A 19015-nucleotide genomic window follows, 5' to 3' on the forward strand; every position below is an offset into this window, starting at 1 on the left:
GACCTCTACATGCTTTGTAAGTAGGAAAATATGCAAAATCAGCAGTGTATCAAATACTTGTTCTCCCCACTGTATACAGTACCAGTCAAAAGTTTGGACACACCTACTCATTCCAGGGGTTTTCTTTAAAATATATATATATATATATATTTTTTTTTTTTCTACATTGTATCATAATAGGGGAGACATCAAAACTATATAATAACACATGGAATCATGTAGTAACCAAAAAAGTGTTAAACAAATCAAAATATATTTTATTTGAGATTATTCTAAGTAGCCACCCTTTACCTTGATGACAGCTTTGCACACTCTTTGCATTCTGTCAACCAGCTTCACCTGGAATGCTTTAACAACAGTCTTGAAGGAGTTCCCACATATGCTGAGCTCCCACATATGTTGAGCACTTGTTGGCTGCTTTTCCTTCACTCTGCGGTCCAACTCATCCCAAACCATCTCAATTGGGTTGAGGATGGGTGAGTTGTGGAGGCCAGGTCATCTGATGCAGCACTCTCCTTCTTGGTCAAATAGCCCTTACACAGCCGGGAGGTGTGTTGGGTCATTGTCCAGTTGCGATACGCCATCCCATCTAGTTTGCGCTTAGTCGGTCTATCATTTGTATTTCAACAGGCCATTGACAATGGTCCAACACACCTCCAGGCTGTGTAAGGACTATTTTACCAGTAAGGAGAGTGATGGAGTGCTGCATCAGATGACCTGGCCTCCACAATCACCCGACCTCAACCCAATTGAGATGGTTTGGGATGAGTTAGAAGGAAAAGCAGCCAACTACATTGAAGAATCTAAAATACACTTTTTTGGTTACTACATGATTCCATGTGTGTTATTTCATCGTTTTGATGTCTTCATTATTATTCTACAATGTAGAAACTAGTAAAAATAAAGAAAAATCCATGAATGAGTAGGTGTGTCCAGACTTCTGACTAGTACTGTAGGTATGGGGAAAATATGTCAAGTCTTTAAGCTTCATGGTGAAGTCTCATGGTTAGTTTAGATAAGCTCAATACATACACAAAGGTGAATATCATTTTGGTAAGCTTCTGTACGAGCATTAAAGATGTGTGTTTGGCCATATTGCAGTTTCTCCACGATACGATTGATAGTGCAACAGTATGGATGGCAGATGAAAGATCAGTCTTTGGTAGTTTAGTCATGCACATAATAATGAAACATCTGAACATGCACTGTATCTATAGTGCCCACTCCCCAGTCTGCTTAACAGATGATTAAGCAAATTTGTGGACTTGGCAATGCAACATTTCACCTCTGTCGCCTTTCACCTGTGTTCAAGGTGAGTCTAGAGCTTATTGTCAGCTCTCCCAGCTAGTTTTAGGATAACTTTGACTTCGAAGTATCCATCAGCGACAGATATCGACATCTGCTACATTGCTTTTCAATTGTTGTTTTTATTCTGTTTTATTGCACTTTTTGATTTGTCGATTTTTACTTTGACTAACTGAATGCCGCTTGCACTGCTCGTCCCCCGTACAGTAAACCGAAATGAATTGGTCCACCACAACTAAGTGAATTGTCAGTATCAGTAGTGACAGGTCCAGAGATGGGTTACTGCTGCTTGCTGTGTGTGGTGGCTGCTGCGTTCACACACACACACATGCGCACACACACAGACCTGCTGCCAGCCTGTGTCTGGGGGGTGGAACGCAAGGGTAACTCCCCCACTTCCACCCCGTAGCATGCCTGTGAGCTTGGAGAGCGAGGTGACTGACAGTGAAAGGCCATTCTGGTGCATGAAACAAAGATAGTGATCGAATATCTGAGCAGACGGGGATCCTGAATGCACCCTGATACGGTTAGAACAACATTTCTGCGAGTGGTCTTCTGCAGCCATTGGAAGCTCTTTTGATCAACCCCGAAGCACCAGCATGGCCTGTATGTCACACAATAACCATGTTTCATTCACAGGTTTCTGTCCAGAGCTGAGACCTCTAACCTATACAGTACACAGCAGGCAGCAAACCCACACTGGCAGAACTACGGCTCAATCGAAGCTATAACGGCGTTATGAAGCCTTAAACCAGTATAACAATTTAGACGCTAGAGAATCTTTCAGTGAATTTAGTAGGAAGTCTGTCTTTCTAAAGCGTGACCAGCTGTGGGCTAGCTAGACCAGAACATAAAGCAATCTAAAGGCTTTCCCACATCCGGTGAACCAGTTTGGTCTGTAGAAAACTTGTCTACAGCTTCTCTTTTTATAGCTAAACCGGCACTCGAGGCCCGATCAAAAAGCTATGTTCTAAGTATCCGTCCCCTGATTGGTCTGTAGCTGTGCAGCCGGCAGTCAGTCTTACCTCCTCCCCCCTGGTGTTGTTACTGAGACACATTTACTAACGGCTATCTTCTACTGTTCTCTCCCTTCACCGTTTGCAGATGGACAAATCCTCAGTAGCAGTTTCTACTGCTAGTGGATCACCACTGGCCAATGTCTGCGCAGGCCACCTTTCTGATTTGGTTATTGTTTTTCATTGTTTTTGATTTTCACATCAGATCAGGATGTTTGATATGGGTGATGGAACACAGTCCCATTTTGCGCAGCGAACTTTAGGAGCGAGAGACCAACGTTAATGTTTTAGATGCTATTTTCTTTGACAGCGTTCATTTCTCTCTAACATGTTTGTTTTTTTACAAGTAGGCCTTTTCATGGAAGAGGCTTAAACCAGCACTGGATGCACCTACACACTGGAGTTCACATCTGGCTTTCAGAGTGTTAGTTTCTCTACTGTCCCTCGTAGTCTGGGGGTACTAACTATAGTACGCACCATATTTTGAAAATGTTGCTTTGAAAGTGACTAGGCGTTTGTTCACGAAAGCGGCTAGCAACTCACATTGCAATGTGAAACACTGAGACAAACAGAACTGTGAAATAACTGTTTTATTTACATAGATATGTGCCTCCAATAATTATTCGATAGCAACACTTGGCATGTGGTGGTGCTTTACTCCCAAGCACCTGAAAGCTAGCTGTGAGTTCCTCCCTGTGGATGCATCTGTATGCTGAGTGGAGCCAGCCTCATCAGAGGAATTGTTCTAGGTGTCAGGGTGAGGTTGTTACTGGATGCTATAGCAGGAGCGTTGACTCTCCTGTCCTCTTCTCGCGCTGTGTCTGTCTCATCACAATGCAGGAGACCTCATCACCAGGTTTGGAATCATCTATCAATCTGATCTTACTCTATAGCACTTTTTTTGTCACAAGGTGCTTCACAGGCACAGCAACCAATGATGGCAATGGCAATCATTCATATGTTTGAAAGGTGTGATTGACAATAGTAGGTTCAAGGATGCTCTCGTAAGAACGGAGCGACGTGCCAACACCAAAAGTAGGTACTCTCCAATCAAGAGAGCGCTTGAGGTGCACTGAACTTTGCATCCCTTTTAGTTTTGTGTCTTTGCACAGAGCTGTCCTCTCCCAGTTGTCCTCTCTTTCTTGCTGTTTTGAGTCCTGCTCCCTGGTCATGTGATGAGGCAGGTTAGATGAGAATGTGACTTCAGATGAGGTGCTGGGGGCAACGGCAGCTGAAGCTTACACGGTAGGACGAGTTCCCCCCTAGATACTGATCCAAGGTCAGATTAGGCTAGTTAGAGCATGAATGACTTGGAAGTTCTCACTGCAAGTGAACCAGAATCCGACACTCGAATTGATTCAGGCTTTATAACCTCAATGACTCCTCCCAGTTGAGAAACACCAAAGTAAGCTTTAGTTGCTCGAGCCCAAAGTCCAACCAAACCATTTTCATACGAATTTAATATACTTTTTTTAAAATATAATTTAAAAGCATTTTCTTTTCTTTGGAGTGAGAGGTTATCATTTTCCAAAGCCCCCCCCCCCCCCCACCTGCGACCTGTCAGCGAGTCCCATTTTATCTCTGGTCCCCATGGTAATGCTGTGTCCCTCCGCCACTGTGTGCTCCTAACAGGGTGCCGTAGTCAGGCCACTGCACAGTTCCTTAGTGGAGACCAAGAGCCTTGGGCCTTTAGGGGCGGTCTAGCAGGAGAGTTCCAGGTATATGCTTACGCACTGACTTCACAGATTATAAAACTGTTTGTAATGCTAGTAAAGAAAATGAATTACGGGTTTTGTGTTGAAGAGAAAGTGGTTTGTTGCGCAACAGCAGATGTGAAAAGGTTTGGTCTGTATAAGGTGGGCTGATCATGACTAGGAAGGGGTATACCTCTGAATCATGAGAATTTTTATAAAAAGTCCATGTCTTCGACAGTGTGCCTGTGAGTTTCTGAAGGCATTGGCCCAACCAGCATCTGGTATGGTCTGATCAGTCTGAAAAGGAAAAGGGCGAACTGACACCATAAAAATCTGAAGGAGTCCCTCCAAGGCAGTGTTTTTCTAATCCTAAAGTTCCTGAAAATTTGAATTTCTCTCAGCCGACTGCCCAAAGGAGATGCTGCTTTTCCGTGGGGCACACATTCTGCCTATTCTCCACGTGATTTCCATGACATCTCATTTATTTGCCGGAAAAGCTTCGTGCAAAATTCTACCCTTTGCACACGCAAGGGTATGCATCGCAGCCCCAGCAAGAACGCAAGTGACACCGCCCGCTCCAAAAAAAACTCCATGAGCAAACACGATACTCCTAGACTAAGATCAGATATCCCATGTTGGAAAAAAAAAATTTACTTGTAGTAATTGATCTTTAAAAGACTCGGTGGTTGGTCTTCAAATAAAAATCTAATCAAATGTTATTTGTTACATCCTTCGTAAACAGCAGTTGTGGACTAACAGTGAAATGCTTACTTAAGGGCCCATCCCAACCATGCAGAGAGAAAGAAAATAGAGCGAGAATAGAAAAGTTAAACATGTAATAATACAATTAATAATAGATAAGAATGACTAAAGATAACTTAGCTATGTACAATGGGTACCAGTATCGATCAATGTGCAGGGGTCTGAGGTAATGTAGGGAGATACAGTGCATTCGGAAAGTATTCAGACCCCTTCCCTTTTTCCACATTTTGTTATGTTACAGCCTTATTCTAAAATTGATTACATAATTGTTTTCCTCAATCTACACACAATACCCCATAATGACAAAGCAAAACTCTTTTTTAGGAATGTTTGCAAAGGTATTAAAAACAGAAACCTTATTCACATAAGTATTCAGACCCTTTGAGACTCAATTGAGCTCTGGTGCATCCTGTTTCCATTGATCATCCTTGAGTTTCTACAACTTGAGTGGAGTCCACCTGTGGTAAATTCAATTGATTAGACATGATTTGGAAAGGCACACACCTGTCTATATAAGGTCCCACAGTTGACAGTGCACGTCAGAGCAAAAACCAATCCATGAGTTTGAAGGAATTGTCCGTAGAGCTCCGAGACAGGATTGTGTCGAGGCACAGATCTGGGGCAGGGTACCAAAACATTGAAGAACACATTGGCCTCCATCATTCTTAAATGGAAGACGTTTGGAACCACTAAGACTCTTCCTAGAGCTGGCTGCCCGGCCAAACGGAACAATCGGGGGTCACTCTGACAGAGCTCCAGAGTTCCTCTGTGGAGATGGTTGTCCTTCTGGAATGTTCTTCCATCTCCACAGCACTCCACTAATCAGGCCTTTAGGGTAGAGTGGCCAGATGGAAGCCACTCCTCAGTAAAAGGCACATGACAGCCCGCTTGGAGTTTGCCAAAAGACACCTAAAGAACTCTCAGACCATGAGAAACAAGATTCTCTGGTCTGATGAAACCAAGATTGAACTCTTTGGCCTGAATACCAAGCGTCACGTCTGGAGGAAACCTGGCGCCATCACTACGGTGAAGCATTGTGGTGGCAGCATCATGCTGTGGGGATGTTTTTCAGCAGCAGTAACTGGGAGACTAGTAAGGATTGAGGCATAGATGAACGGCGCAAAGTACGGAGATCTTTGATTTAAAACCTGCTCGAGGGGCTCAGGACCTCGGACTGGAGTGAAGGTTCACCTTCCAACAGGACAACGTCCCTAAGCACACAGCCAAGACAACGCAGGACTGGCTTCGGGACAACTCTCAATGTCCTTGACTGGCCCGGACTTGAACCCGATCGAAAATAGCTGTGCAGCATCGCTCCCCATCTAACCTGACAGAGCTTGAGAGGATCTGCAGAGAAGAATGGGAGAAACCTCCCAAATACCGGTGTGCCAAGCTTATAGCGTCATACCCATGAAGACTCAAGGCTGTAATCGTTGCCGAAGGTGCTTCAACAAAGTACTGAGTAAAGGGTCTGAATACTTATGTAAATGTGATACTTCAGTTTTTGTATTTTTATAAATGTGCAAAAAATTCTAAACCTGTTTTTCCTTTGTCATTATGGGGTATTGTGTGTAGATTGTTGAGGGGGGAAAACAATTTAAACCATTAGAATAAGGCTTTAATGAAAAAAATGTGGGGAAAGGTTACTTTATGAATGCACTGTGTGTACATATAGCTATGAATAAAGTGACAGATAGTAAACAATAGCAGCAGGATATGTGATGAGTCAAAGTTTGTGCAAGAAAGGTCCATGCAGAAAGTCCAGGTAGCTATTTGGTTAACTATTTAGCAGTCTTATGGCTTGGGTGTAGAAGCTGTTCAGGGTTCTGTTGGTTCCAGACTTGGTCTTTAGCTGTATCTATTGTTTAATATTCTGTCACTAATGAAAATCGGCACCCCTTACAGTTTTCACATTTTGCTGCCTTAAAATTAAATCGAAAAAGGGATTACATTTTTATTTTTTTATTTTTTTAATCTACACAATCTACTACACATTTTCAAAGTGAAAGAAAAATTATAGAAAATGGACAGCAATATTCAAACCTTGTCTATGATTTTCAAGCAAATGCAAGTCATGACTGAGACTGGACCACTCAGGAACACTCAACACTTCTTGGAAAGGCATTCTGGTGTGTCATTGAAAAAGATCTATCGCAGGGCTAGCTTTTCAGAAGACCAAGGTGGGTGTTCCTCCAACTTTTTACCTGGGCTTTGGTCCGCTTCATATTTTTTGGGATCCTGACAAACTCCCCAAGTCCCTGACGATGACGGGCATACCCATAACTTAATGCTGCCACCAAATATAGGGTTTCACTCTGTTGTATTGCATTTGACCCAAACCTGTTTTTCTTTAAATTTAGGACCAGAAGTTATTGTCTTTGTTGTGGTGTCTTGCAGTATTAATTAACTGCCTTGATGCAAACAGAATGGATGATTTGGAGTGGATTTTCTTATTAACACAGGATTCCTCCTTTTCACTTTGTCATACAGGCCTGTAATGTGGAGTGAATGCAATGCTGTTTATCGTCTGTGTTTCCTAAGTATTGTGGTGGTGGCATCATATTATGGGTGTGGTTGTCACCGTCAGGGACTGGGGAGTTTGTCACAATCTAAAAAAATATATATAAAAGGAGAAGGGCTCAGATAAAACGGTAGAGGAACGTTAGTCTTAAGGTTTGACTATTGCTGTCCATCCATGATCCCCAACCAAGTTTACTGACCTGGAGCAATTTTGACAAAAACAATGGACTTGTCCAAAGCTGGTAGAATCTTATTCAAAATGATTCACAGCTGTAATGGTTTCCTAAGGTGCTTCCACCAAGTATTAACTCTGGGGGGTGAAAACATACGCAATCAAGACATCTACGTTTTTTTATTATTAATTTGGAACTGATGTACACAACCTACTCCACCTTTTCAGTCTAATTTGAATATGTTAAAAAAAAAAAAAAAATTATAAGGCTGCAAAATGTGAACATTGTGCAAGGGGTGTGTAGACTTTCACTAGGCATTGTATGTTAGAACAGTGTTTTGCTCCTGGAGTTTTGTCTCATTGTCAGCGCCAGCATCATGACTTCTCTCTACAGGAGTGCCATGGGCCCGGCCCTGCGCAGCGCAACAGCTCTAAGCGATGCCTTAGACCAGACACGGGGAATGGAGCAGCAACATCTCCTTTAGCCAGCAACACCTTTTCTGAGACCAAGCCTTTGCTCTTCCAATATACACCTATAAGTCATATTCCTGTCTTTTTAAAAAGATAACATGCTCTATGTGCTATGCTCTCATGAGAACAGATGTGATGATTTGCTGCTGCTGTTCACTGTTGAGCCAAAAGTGCCACAGAAGCCAGCAGTAAGTCTTGGACCATTGGCTGGTTTAGCCTTCCTTTGACATGCAGCTGTTGTTGGTGCCACAGTGTCCCAGCAGTAGCAAAGGAGTCTGAAACGGTGAATGCAAGAGAGCCGGTGCCTGGTGTCAGTTTGACTGAACCTGTTTCTTTTGATCCCCGACAGAGATTTTTGCCGATCGACGGGGCAAACGATCTTTTCTTCCAGCCTCCCCCCGCACTGCCAACATCCAAAATCTATTCCATCAGGCCCTGCTATCCTAAAGATGAGGTGAGGAGAGTTTTTTTTTTTTTTACAGCAGTTTTCCTCTACATCAGTGGGTATGGGTGAGTGTAATTTCCCCTCTGGATCACTGATTCCTGTATTCACTCAGTGATTAGTTGAACATACTGGGTGTAACGGCACGCTGTTGGTATTCCCATCTGAGCTATCCTCGTTTTTAAATACTGCCTCTAGGCTCATCTGCAGGCCAGCTCATCCATCCTGGACTGTCAGCAGTCTCCTCTATTCCTGTGAGTGCCACGTGCTTAGTCCTCTCTAACTGCGCGTGTGTGTGTGTGTGTGTGTGTGTGTGTGTGTGTGTGTGTGTGTGTGTGTGTGTGTGTGTGTGTGTGTGTGTGTGTGTGTGTGTGTGTGTTCCAGCATGCGGTGTATAAGATCTGCAGAGAGATGTACTCTGAAGGAGTGGAGGAACTGCCCTTCGGTGGAGAGGAGCCAGACCTCATAGGAGACAGGTAAGGACTTTCTTTTTCAATTTTAGTTGTCGCCCAACATTATTTTGAAAAAATGGAAGCGGAGATAATTCACCCGAATGAAGGTTCTATTGAGATTGAAGTGATGGTTAAAAAAAGAAATATTCATTAAATCTGTGCAGCAAAATGATTGGTGTGCTGGAGTGTCTTTTCACTGTAGTATACCTAACTAACAGTATGTTTCTCGGTTTTTTCCAGGTTAGTAGGAGGGTTCCTGAACCTGAGTCCAGACTATGGGTTTGTCCTGGAGGATGAGGAGGGGATCTGTGGTTACGCGCTGGGCACCGTGGACGTCAAGCCCTTCGTCAAGAAGTGTAAGATGAGCTGGATCCCCTCCATGCAGGAGAAATACAACAAGCCTGACTGCCAGAAGGACCTCTCTGATGCTGAGGTAGGAGACTGGGTTCACTCGGTTTCTTTCACTTTTTAAAATTCTAGCACTGACACTTATTCTTTTTTTTCTTTTTTATAAGCTGTGCAATGAACGTGATATCTGTTGCCTCCTTTGGTCAAATGCACACATATCCCTTTCACACTACTGAACTGAGCCGAACTGAGCCAATCAGAGCTGTACTGGACTCTCCTGTGAAAGGAAAATAGGCAAGCCAGCGCAGTACGGTTCAGCTGGGCATTGTTCCCCTAGAAAGGGTATTGTACGTTGCCCTGGATGAGAGCGTCTGCTCAATGACTAAAAATGTCAAACAATTTCTCCTTCCTTCCTGTAGAAGATGATGTTGAGTTTCCACGAGGAGGAGGAGGGCCTCCCAGAGTCGTTCCTCTCCAACTTCCCATCCCTCATTAAGATGGACATCCATGCCAAGGTCATCGATCCCAGCGTGGCCAAGAGCATGATGGGATGCCTGCTTTCCTGCCTCAAGGCCAATGGTAGGTGGTGTCTACAGAACCTGTCTCGATCAATCAAGCATATTTGCTCATCTATGAATGGTCCCTCGCAACCATCTATGAATCTACTATCGGAGACTTCAGTTGTCCGCATCCCAATTATAATGCGTAAGGATGGTTGTCATGAGCATGTAGGACCCACTTATTGTAATGTTGTATTATCATCTCGTAATGGTCCTAACTATAAGTGCCAGCCATTTTGAGTCATACATAGAGAGACGTGACATTATTAGCCTTATAATAGTACATTAAGGCTCACACATGCTTATAACAAATGACATAAAGCATATCAGCAGGTTTTTAAGTAGTGTAAACCGTAACTGTTACTTATGTTGTTAATCTGTTTACTCTCCCCCCAGGTTCCATCGGTGCGTTCTGTGAGGTGCGTCAGGCGGACAAGAGGATGATAGACTTCTACAGTAAGCTGGGCTGCTTCGAGGTCGCCAAGATGGAGGGCTTCCCCAAAAACATCATCATCATGGGCCGCAGCCTCTGAGGACGACGGCATCACGGGACGCCGCTTCTGAGACAGCCTGGCTAGCCAAGCAACCACGGAGCTGTGTAGAGAGCTCCAGTCATCTGGGCCTAAGGATAACTGTCTGTTACTTTTACATACCTACCGATACTTGACGATTTTATACTTCAACCACCTGGACTAGACGAGGCTAGAGGCATCCCTGTTTTTAGATAGTGATCAGAAACAAAAGCAGCCTGTACAGATTCACTGTGTTGCCACTAGAGGCCCAGAGCTCTGCCGGGAATGAAACCGAATCCAAAACTGTAAAGAGCCAAAGTAGTCGTCTGCACCCCTGTAAAGCCGTGTGTGTTTATGGTGGACGGTGTCCCCTCTTGTCATTGGTCTCCACCAATGGAGTGGCAGTGACTGATCCCCATGCGACTCCATGAAGCAGGAGCTGGTCAGGTGCCATCTACTCCCGTTAGCCGTTCAGACCATGTGACCTGACTGTCAGCGGCCGAATGGGGGTCTGTGTCTGTCTCTCACAGACAGTCAGCGGGTGTATTTAGATACTACTGCATCTCAAGCTGCGCTCTCTTCTCAATGTAAAACATAATTTTTGTCTGGTTGAAGGTAGTGCAGTGTATAGAGAATAGGGAGTGGTTTGAGACTTGGCCGTATATCCTGACACTGCACTTTGGTATAGGCCTAGCTGACGGGGGGGGGGGGTTAGGGAAAAGGGGCCTTTGAACAGGTGGTCCCTGTAGCTTACAGAGTAAAGAGCGGTTTATGCTTCCACCTATACTGTAGTTTAACTCCCGAGTGGAAAAAACATTTCTCTTTGTGGTGCGTTACAGGTTCCTCAATAGTTTACGTAAGTGGCATACATGCAGAGGAAAGCATACGTTTGAGTGTTCGAGGAAACTTACGGAGACTTTAGTAACGAGAGTGTTATTTTCTGGAAAACCCACCTGAGTAGAAATGAATAACCTTGAAGAGAGGAAGATGTGGAATTGGTCACGTATGTTTCCACTCACTAAAAACATGGTTCTCAGTCTATTCCCTTAACTCTTTGCTTTTGGCCATGCTTTTTTACAGTGCTTTTTTTCTGTTTTATGTATTGCCTTTCAATAGGATTTCTGTACCTGTGGAGATCTCCAAGAGGCCTATTGCACTGTACTGTAGATCACCGATGGTTATCATGCACACTTATCTACTGTCAATCCACCTGACAAATACATAAGGGGACATGAGAATGGGTGTGTTCATTTTAGCTTGCCCGGTGCCCTGGATGGTCTAAAATGGGCAAACTCCACCCTCCGGCTGCAAGCTAAAACGAACGCACCTTACCTCAAAGGTGGGCCATCCGCTCGAAAACGTCTCTCGATTTTTGTCACTAATCCAGTGCTCTGGCTCTTAAACCAAGAGAGATGAGCCTAATCTCAATCGTTTTCTAATTGTGAAAATAGGACGAGACAAGTTTAGACGCTTCAGCACTCCCTCTATAATACAGCGGCTCTATTTCTCAACTTCCACGAGATGTGGTGAGGAACATTTACCACTAACCAGCTTCTTATCCAGGAGGACAGAACGTTCAGTTAGAAAGATACTATGTAGAACAGGTGTGATCCCAATGCCAAGCAGAATGAGGAACCACGTTGGCTGTGTACGCCACATGTCCATCTGCAACGTCATACAACATCGCCGGCACTTGAATGTCAAGCTGCTGAGGCGCTGCTCTTCTCCTGGTTAGGACACCACCTACATAGACACGTCAATTCAAACATGCTTTTTAAAGGAATACCTTGTTACCTGATTTTTGTCTTCTGCCAGCCTGAATGTTTATGATGAGTCTAAACATCGAGCTAGTTAGATTGCAGTCCTTTTAGTCTATTCATCCAACTCATCACCCTCTGGACTAGTATTCTGTGGTGGACAAGTAAGTACGTTTCCCAGAGAGAATAGCAACATGTATCCTAGTTCTCCACTGGTATTAAATGATTTACTTTTCCTTAAGTGTGTGTGTTATATAACAGACATTTTGTCATTGCTTGTGCTATTGTGAACTTTAGCTTTTTTATTTCTGCATCTGCTGATTTTATGTTTAGCTGCAATTTGAAAGGGCATCAATTATAGGCCTACATTGATGATACATACATTGTTAGTTTTTTTTTTGGTGGGGAGGAGTTTATTGATAGAAATTGTACACTTTGTATGTGAAAGGAAAATTGTTGTTAATAAACATTAACTCATGAAAAGGTGATATGACTGGGTGTCGAGTTAAGTAATCATATCAGGAAACAGCTGCAACAATGTAACAGGTATTACCGTGCATTAGCAAATTATTGGTTTGGGATCGTCTATCAATCTGATCTTACTCTATAGCACTTTTTTGTCACAAGGTGCTTCACAGGCACAGCAACCAATGATGGCAATGGCAATCATTCATATGTTTGAAAGGTGTTATTGACAATAGTAGGTTCAAGGATGCTCTCGTAAGAACGGAGCGGCGTGCCAACACCAAAGTAGGTACTCTCCAATCAAGAGAGCGCTTGAGGTGCACTGAAACAGCTGCAATAATGTAACGGTTATTACCGTGCATTAGCAAATTATTCAGACCCCTTGACTTTTTCCACATTTTGTTACGTTAGCCTTATTCTAAAATCCACACAATATCCCATAATGACAAAGCGAAATCTGTTTTTTAGAAATGTTTGCAAAAATAATAATTAACTTAAATCACATTTTACTTAAGTATTCACACCCTTTTCTCAGTACTTTGTTGAAACGCCTTTGGCAGCGATTACAGCCTCGAGTCTTCTTGGATATGATGCTACAAGCTTGGCGCACCTGTATTTGGGGGGGTTTCTCCCATTCTTCTCTGTAGATCCTCAAGCTCTGTCAGGTTGGATTCGGAGTGTTGCTGCACAGCTATTTTCAGGTCTGTCCGGAGATGTTCGATCGGGTTCAAGTCTGAGTTCTGGCTGGGCCACTCAAGGACATTTAGAGACTTGTCCCGAAGCCACCCCTGCGTTGTCTTGGCTGTGTGCTTAGGGTCGTTGTCCTGTTGGAAAGTGAACATTCGCCCCAGTCTGAGATCCTGAGTGCTCTGCCTGAGTGCTCTGTAGAAGGTTTTCATCAGGGATTTCTCTGTACTTTGCTCCGTTCATCTTACCCTCGATCCTGACTAGTCTCCCAATCCCTGCCGCTGAAAAACATCCCCACAGCATAATTCTGCCACCATGCTTCACCGTAGGGATGGTGCCAGGTTTCCTCCAGACGTGGCGCTTGGTGTTCAGGCCAGAGTTCAATCTTGATTTCATCAGACCAGAGAAACTTGTTTCTCATTGTCAGAGTCCTTTAGGTGTCTTTTGGCAAACTCTAAGTGGGCTGTCATGAACCTTTTACTGAGCAGTTGCTTCCATCTGGCCACTCTACTATGAAGGCCTGATTGGTGGAGTGCTGCAGAGATGGTTGTCCTTCTGGAAGATTCTCCCTTCTCCTCTTCTCTGTCAGAGTGACCTTCGGGTTCTTGGTCACCTCCCTGACCAAGGCCCTTCTCTGATTGTTCAGTTTGGCCGGGCAGCTACCTCTAGGAAGTGTCTTGGTGGTTCCAAACTTCTTCCATTTAAGAATGATGGAGGCCACTGTGTTCTTGGGGACCTTCAATGCTGCAGAAATGTTTTGGTACCCTTCCCCAGATCTGTGCCTCGACACAAATCCTGTCCCGGAGCTCTACGGACAATTCCTTTAACCTCATGGATTGGTTTTTGCTCTGACGTGCACTGTCAACTGTGGGACCTTATATAGACAGGTGTGTGCTTTTCCAAATCATGTCAAATCAATTGAATGTACCACAGGTGGACTCCAATCAAATTGTAGAAACATCTCAAGGATGATCAATGGAAACAGGATGCACCTAAACTCAATTTAGCATCTCATAACAAAGGGTCTGAATACTTATGTAGATAAGGTATTTGTTTTTTTATTTGTAATAAATTAGCAAACGTATCTAAACCTGTTCACTTTGTCATTATGGAGTATTGTGTGTAGATTTATTTTTATTTTTAATCCATACTTTCTGACTGCATTGTAGATGCAACTTTGCTGGTTGCATCCCGTTTCCCAGATCATTAATAAAATGGAGAACAACACAGGAGCTAAAATGGAGCCCTGGGGCACACCTCTTTTAATCTCAATAAAGCTAGACTTGTGATTCTCAGCATACTGTATACAAATTGTGTTCTGTCAAAGATGGTTCCTAAACAAATGTATCGCCCATTCACTTAGACCAATGTTACTGAGTCTAGCTAGCAACAATTCATGGTCAAATGAATCAAATGCATTTGATAAATCAACAAACAGAGCAGCACAATGTTGCTTTTTATCAAGTGTAGTTGCCATTTGACACGGGCACAGCACCACAACTGTAGCTATGGTGATCTAAAGCCAGACTAAACCCCACTCAGTGTGTTCTTTTCAATGAAGACGTTTAACTGAGTTCACTAGGGATTCATAGACTTTGGCCAGGATAGGGAGTTTGGAGATGGGATGATAGTTATTAGCGTCTGAGGGATCTCCACCCCTTTTAGTAGTGGGAGGATATAAGCCTATTTCCAAATGCTGGGTATGGAATTGGTCAAGAGACTCAAGTCAAATGTGAGCCACAGGTTCAGTAATAATACCAGTTGCTATATTTAATGCAGACACGGGGAAGAAACTGAGGAAGTGACAGATATAGGGGAGGCAATCAATAAAGTAATGGAGTCCAGGTGAGTCCCTTGAAGCGCTGATGAGCATAACGATGCTGACAGGTGTGCGTAATGATGGGCCGCCTGGCTTCCCTCGAGGACCGGAGAGGGGGAGCGGGCGCAGGCGTGACACTTGGTGGTTCCAAATTTCCTCCATTTAAGAATGATGGAGGCCAATGTGTTCTTGGGGACCTTCAATTCTGCAGAAATTTGTTGGTACCCTTCCCCAGATCTGTGCTTCGTCACAATCCTGTCTCGGAGCTCTACGGACAGTTCTTTTGACCACATATGCTGAGCACTTGTTGGCTGCTTTTCCTTCACTCTGCGGTCCAACTCATCCCTAACCATCTGAATTGGGTTGAGGTCAGGTGATTTTGGAGGCCAGGTCATCTGATGCTGCAATCCATCACTCTCCTTGGTCAAATAGCCCTTACACAGCCTGGAGGTGTGTTGGATCATTGTCCTGTTGAAAAACAAATGATAGTCCCACTAAGCGCAAACCAGATGGGATTGTGTATCGCTGCAGAATGCTGTGGTAGCCATGCTGGTTAAGTGTGCCTTGAATTCTAAATATATCACAGACAGTGTCACCAGCAAAGCATCCCCACACCATAACACCTCCTCCTCCATGCTTCACAGTGGGAACCACACATGCAGAGATCATCCGTTCACCTACTCTGCATCTCACAAAGACATGACGATAGGAACCAAAAATCTCAAATTTGATCTCGTCAGACCAAAGGACAGATTTCCACCGGTCTAATGTCCATTGCTCGTGTTTGTTGGCCGAAGCAAGTCTCTTCTTCTTATTGGTGTCCTTTCATAGTGGTTTCTTTGCAGCATTTTGACCATAAAGGCCTGATTCCCGCAGTCCCTTCTGAACAGTTGATGTTGAGATGTGTCTGTTACTTGAACTCTGTAAAGCAATGGACATTAGACCGGTGGAAATCTGTCAGATCTGTCAGATGACCAACACAATCACCCGACCTCAACCCAATTGAGATGGTTTGGGATGAGTTGGACCGCAGAGTGAAGGAAAAGTAGACAAGTGCTCAGCATATTTGGGAACTCCTTCAAGACTGTTGGAAAAGCATTCCAGGTAAAGCTGATTGAGAGAATGCCAAGAGTGTGCAAAGCTGTCATCAAGGCAAAGGGTGACTACTTTGAGGAATATATTTTGATTTGTTTAACACTTTCTTTGGTTACTAAATTATTCCATATGTGTTTTTTCATAGTTTTGATGTCTTCACTATTATTCTACAATGTAGAAAAATGTCAAAATAAAGAAGGTCCCTTAAATGAGTAGGTGTGTCCAAACTTTTGACTGGTACTGTGTGTATATCATTCCAATTTGGAATTCAAACCCCTCTACCTAGCCCACATCATCACGGTTTCAATGTACATTTACAAATGGGACCATATGCTACTGGTAATAACTCTTCTCATTTACAGCCCCCATTTGTCCATGTTTTCCTGTTGCGAGTGGCATGGTAATGAAAGATCGGTATCTCAATGCATTCTTAGTATAAATGACTATGAATTTCTCCGTGTGCATTCCCGGGCACGGTTGACCACCCCCCTCTTCTCCCGGAACTTATCCTTCTAGCGTGTCTTCATTGGTTCTTCTTCAGATAGCGTTACAGTTGATCTTCCCAACGACACACATGTAACTTTTGCCTGTCACATTTGATATCCAAATACATGAATCTGTTTTTTCCAAATACACGAGTCTCTCACCTGAGCCACCACCATCATTCTGTCTGGTCTATTTTATTTTTTATTTTTTAATAAATTTTACCCCCTTTTCTCCCTAATTTTCGTGGTATCCAATCGCTAGTAATTACTATCTTGTCTCATCGCTACAACTCCCGTACGGGCTCGGGAGAGACGAAGGTCGAAAGTCATGCGTCCTCCGAAGCACAACCCAACCAAGCCGCACTGCTTCTTAACACAGCGCGCCTCCAACCCGGAAGCCAGCCGCACCAATGTGTCGGAGGAAACACCGTGCACCCACCCCCCTTGGTTAGCGCGCACTGCGCCCGGCCCGCCACAGGAGTCGCTGGAGCGCGATGAGACAAGGATATCCCTACCGGCCAAACCCTCCCTAACCCGGACGACGCTAGGCCAATTGTGCGTCGCCCCACGGACCCCCGGTCGCGGCCGGCTGCGACAGAGCCTGGGCGCGAACCCAGAGACTCTGGTGGCACAGCTAGCGCTGCGATGCAGTGCCCTAGACCACTGCGCCACCCGGGAGGCCTGTCTGGTCTATTTTTACACCAGTACGCCAGCAGTATTATACAAGCTTGAATGTGATCTCTCTCTCTATGCTCACTCCACATTCACGGTCTCAGGATTCATGGCGCACTCCTGCCGCACGTTACCAATTGACATGTCAAAGAAAATAACAACATACTGTTGAAACCATTTTCAAAATTAGTTCATACGCCCTTATTTTACTGGCGACGTCTCTGAAGAGTTACCAGATCAGGGAGTTAAAACTCCAACCCATCGGGGAAATCCCAACAATCCAGCAGAACCAATCTAGTGAAATTTGTATCGAAACAAAAATGAAATCAGCAATACACATATCACAATCCATTTGGAGTAACTGTCAACCCTTATTAACATATCTTTTTCCTTCTATATGCAGACTGAACAAAATACATTTGTGTTTTTACCAAAGGGCCAGGGCTCCAGGGAACTGGTAATTTCCCCTTTGAACACATGATTCACATCGTGATTCAAAAACAAACGACACTGTTAATAACTAAAAAAATAAACAAATTAGAATAACCAATCAACTTAGAATTACAACTCTTGATAACTCCATAAGGAAATAATGCTATCCCGTAAGGTAATGGTGAAATAGACTAGATGTCACTCCTTCATATTATAATTAAATCCCACTTGACTCCATCATTTCTAGCGAGGTTGATCAGGCATCACCAGAAATTCAGGACACAAGTCATTCAACACCATTAGGTATTTTCTTTCACTGTTCTTCAGAAACCATTTACAAACATTTCCATCATTCTACGTACACAGTTTAAAACCAAATTGAAAAGACCCCACACAATAAATCCCACAGTATTAACGCCAATAACAAATATTCATAACTGGTGAGTGGTGTGTGCATGCTGGTGTGTGTGTGTGTGTGTGGTAAACCATAGGTCAAAAACATACACACGAACAGGCCTTACTTATCTGGGAGCCCCTTCTACGGACTAATCCGGGGACTTTTCTACTTATAAAACGGCCTAATATCACTAACTGCTCTCCCCAAGACCATAGTCTCAGGAAACATTCCAAAGAGAGATAATGAATCCCCCTCTTCTTCTGGAAAAGAAAGTGTACATTTCGTTAGCATTCACTATGCTACATCTTAATCAGCAATCCAAAAGTATTAATTATAAACCAAACATGATAATGGTAAATCCACTGTCCTCACTCCAGTCATTAAGCGTTTGTTTTAATCCACCCCATTGTTTACGTATCTCTTATTTGGCATGTACCACCCTTTAGACTCGGTGGCGAGATAATGACGCCATGTCTAACGATTCACTGGTCTCTTTTCCCCAAGATTCTCCATATCCACTGCACCACATTGCTCTTCATGTTCATGAACTAAAAAAATATAAAGTTCATTTTAGGTTTGGTAACCCCAATGCTAATTTCATTCCATAAATCTATTTCAGAATAAGACATAAAACGTAAATCTATTTCATAATAAAACAACATAACATGACTCACGAGATTAAAAACCCCCCAAGGTTTTCTGAGTTTGCAAGGAATGTTTGGCCAGATATAAAATAAAATGACATCTTTAGAATCCATTTACCTGGCATTATGCATAGATTCTTCAAGACAAAATACTTTTCCCTGAGGCAATTTTAGCTAATTTCTCATCATAAGGAATCCGTGAAATTTGATCCCTGGCATCTATTAAAAAGTTGTAAGACGTGAGTTCCTACGTCTCCCCTCACATAAAAACTGTAATCTCTATGAACCGCTAACGATCGAACCGAGGC

At 43.5% G+C, this 19015-nt stretch overlaps 1 protein-coding gene across 3 annotated transcripts in view; it reads left to right on the plus strand.

Moving 5' to 3' along the window:
* LOC139562253 (protein O-GlcNAcase-like) overlaps window positions 1-12499 on the plus strand; it is a 31248-nt gene extending 18749 nt beyond the window's left edge. For all 3 annotated transcript variants that reach the window (XM_071379771.1, XM_071379772.1, XM_071379773.1), the window contains 6 exons: window positions 3954-4039; window positions 8290-8394; window positions 8767-8858; window positions 9075-9267; window positions 9602-9761; window positions 10139-12499. In XM_071379771.1, coding sequence (XP_071235872.1) covers window positions 3954-4039; window positions 8290-8394; window positions 8767-8858; window positions 9075-9267; window positions 9602-9761; window positions 10139-10275 — 773 coding nt within the window. In that variant the 3' untranslated portion in view covers window positions 10276-12499. The remainder of the gene's footprint in view (window positions 1-3953; window positions 4040-8289; window positions 8395-8766; window positions 8859-9074; window positions 9268-9601; window positions 9762-10138) is intronic.
* The last annotated feature ends 6516 nt before the right edge of the window (window positions 12500-19015 follow it).

The sequence above is a fragment of the Salvelinus alpinus genome, chromosome 32 (assembly GCF_045679555.1).
Source record: "Salvelinus alpinus chromosome 32, SLU_Salpinus.1, whole genome shotgun sequence".
NCBI lineage: Eukaryota > Metazoa > Chordata > Actinopteri > Salmoniformes > Salmonidae > Salvelinus > Salvelinus alpinus.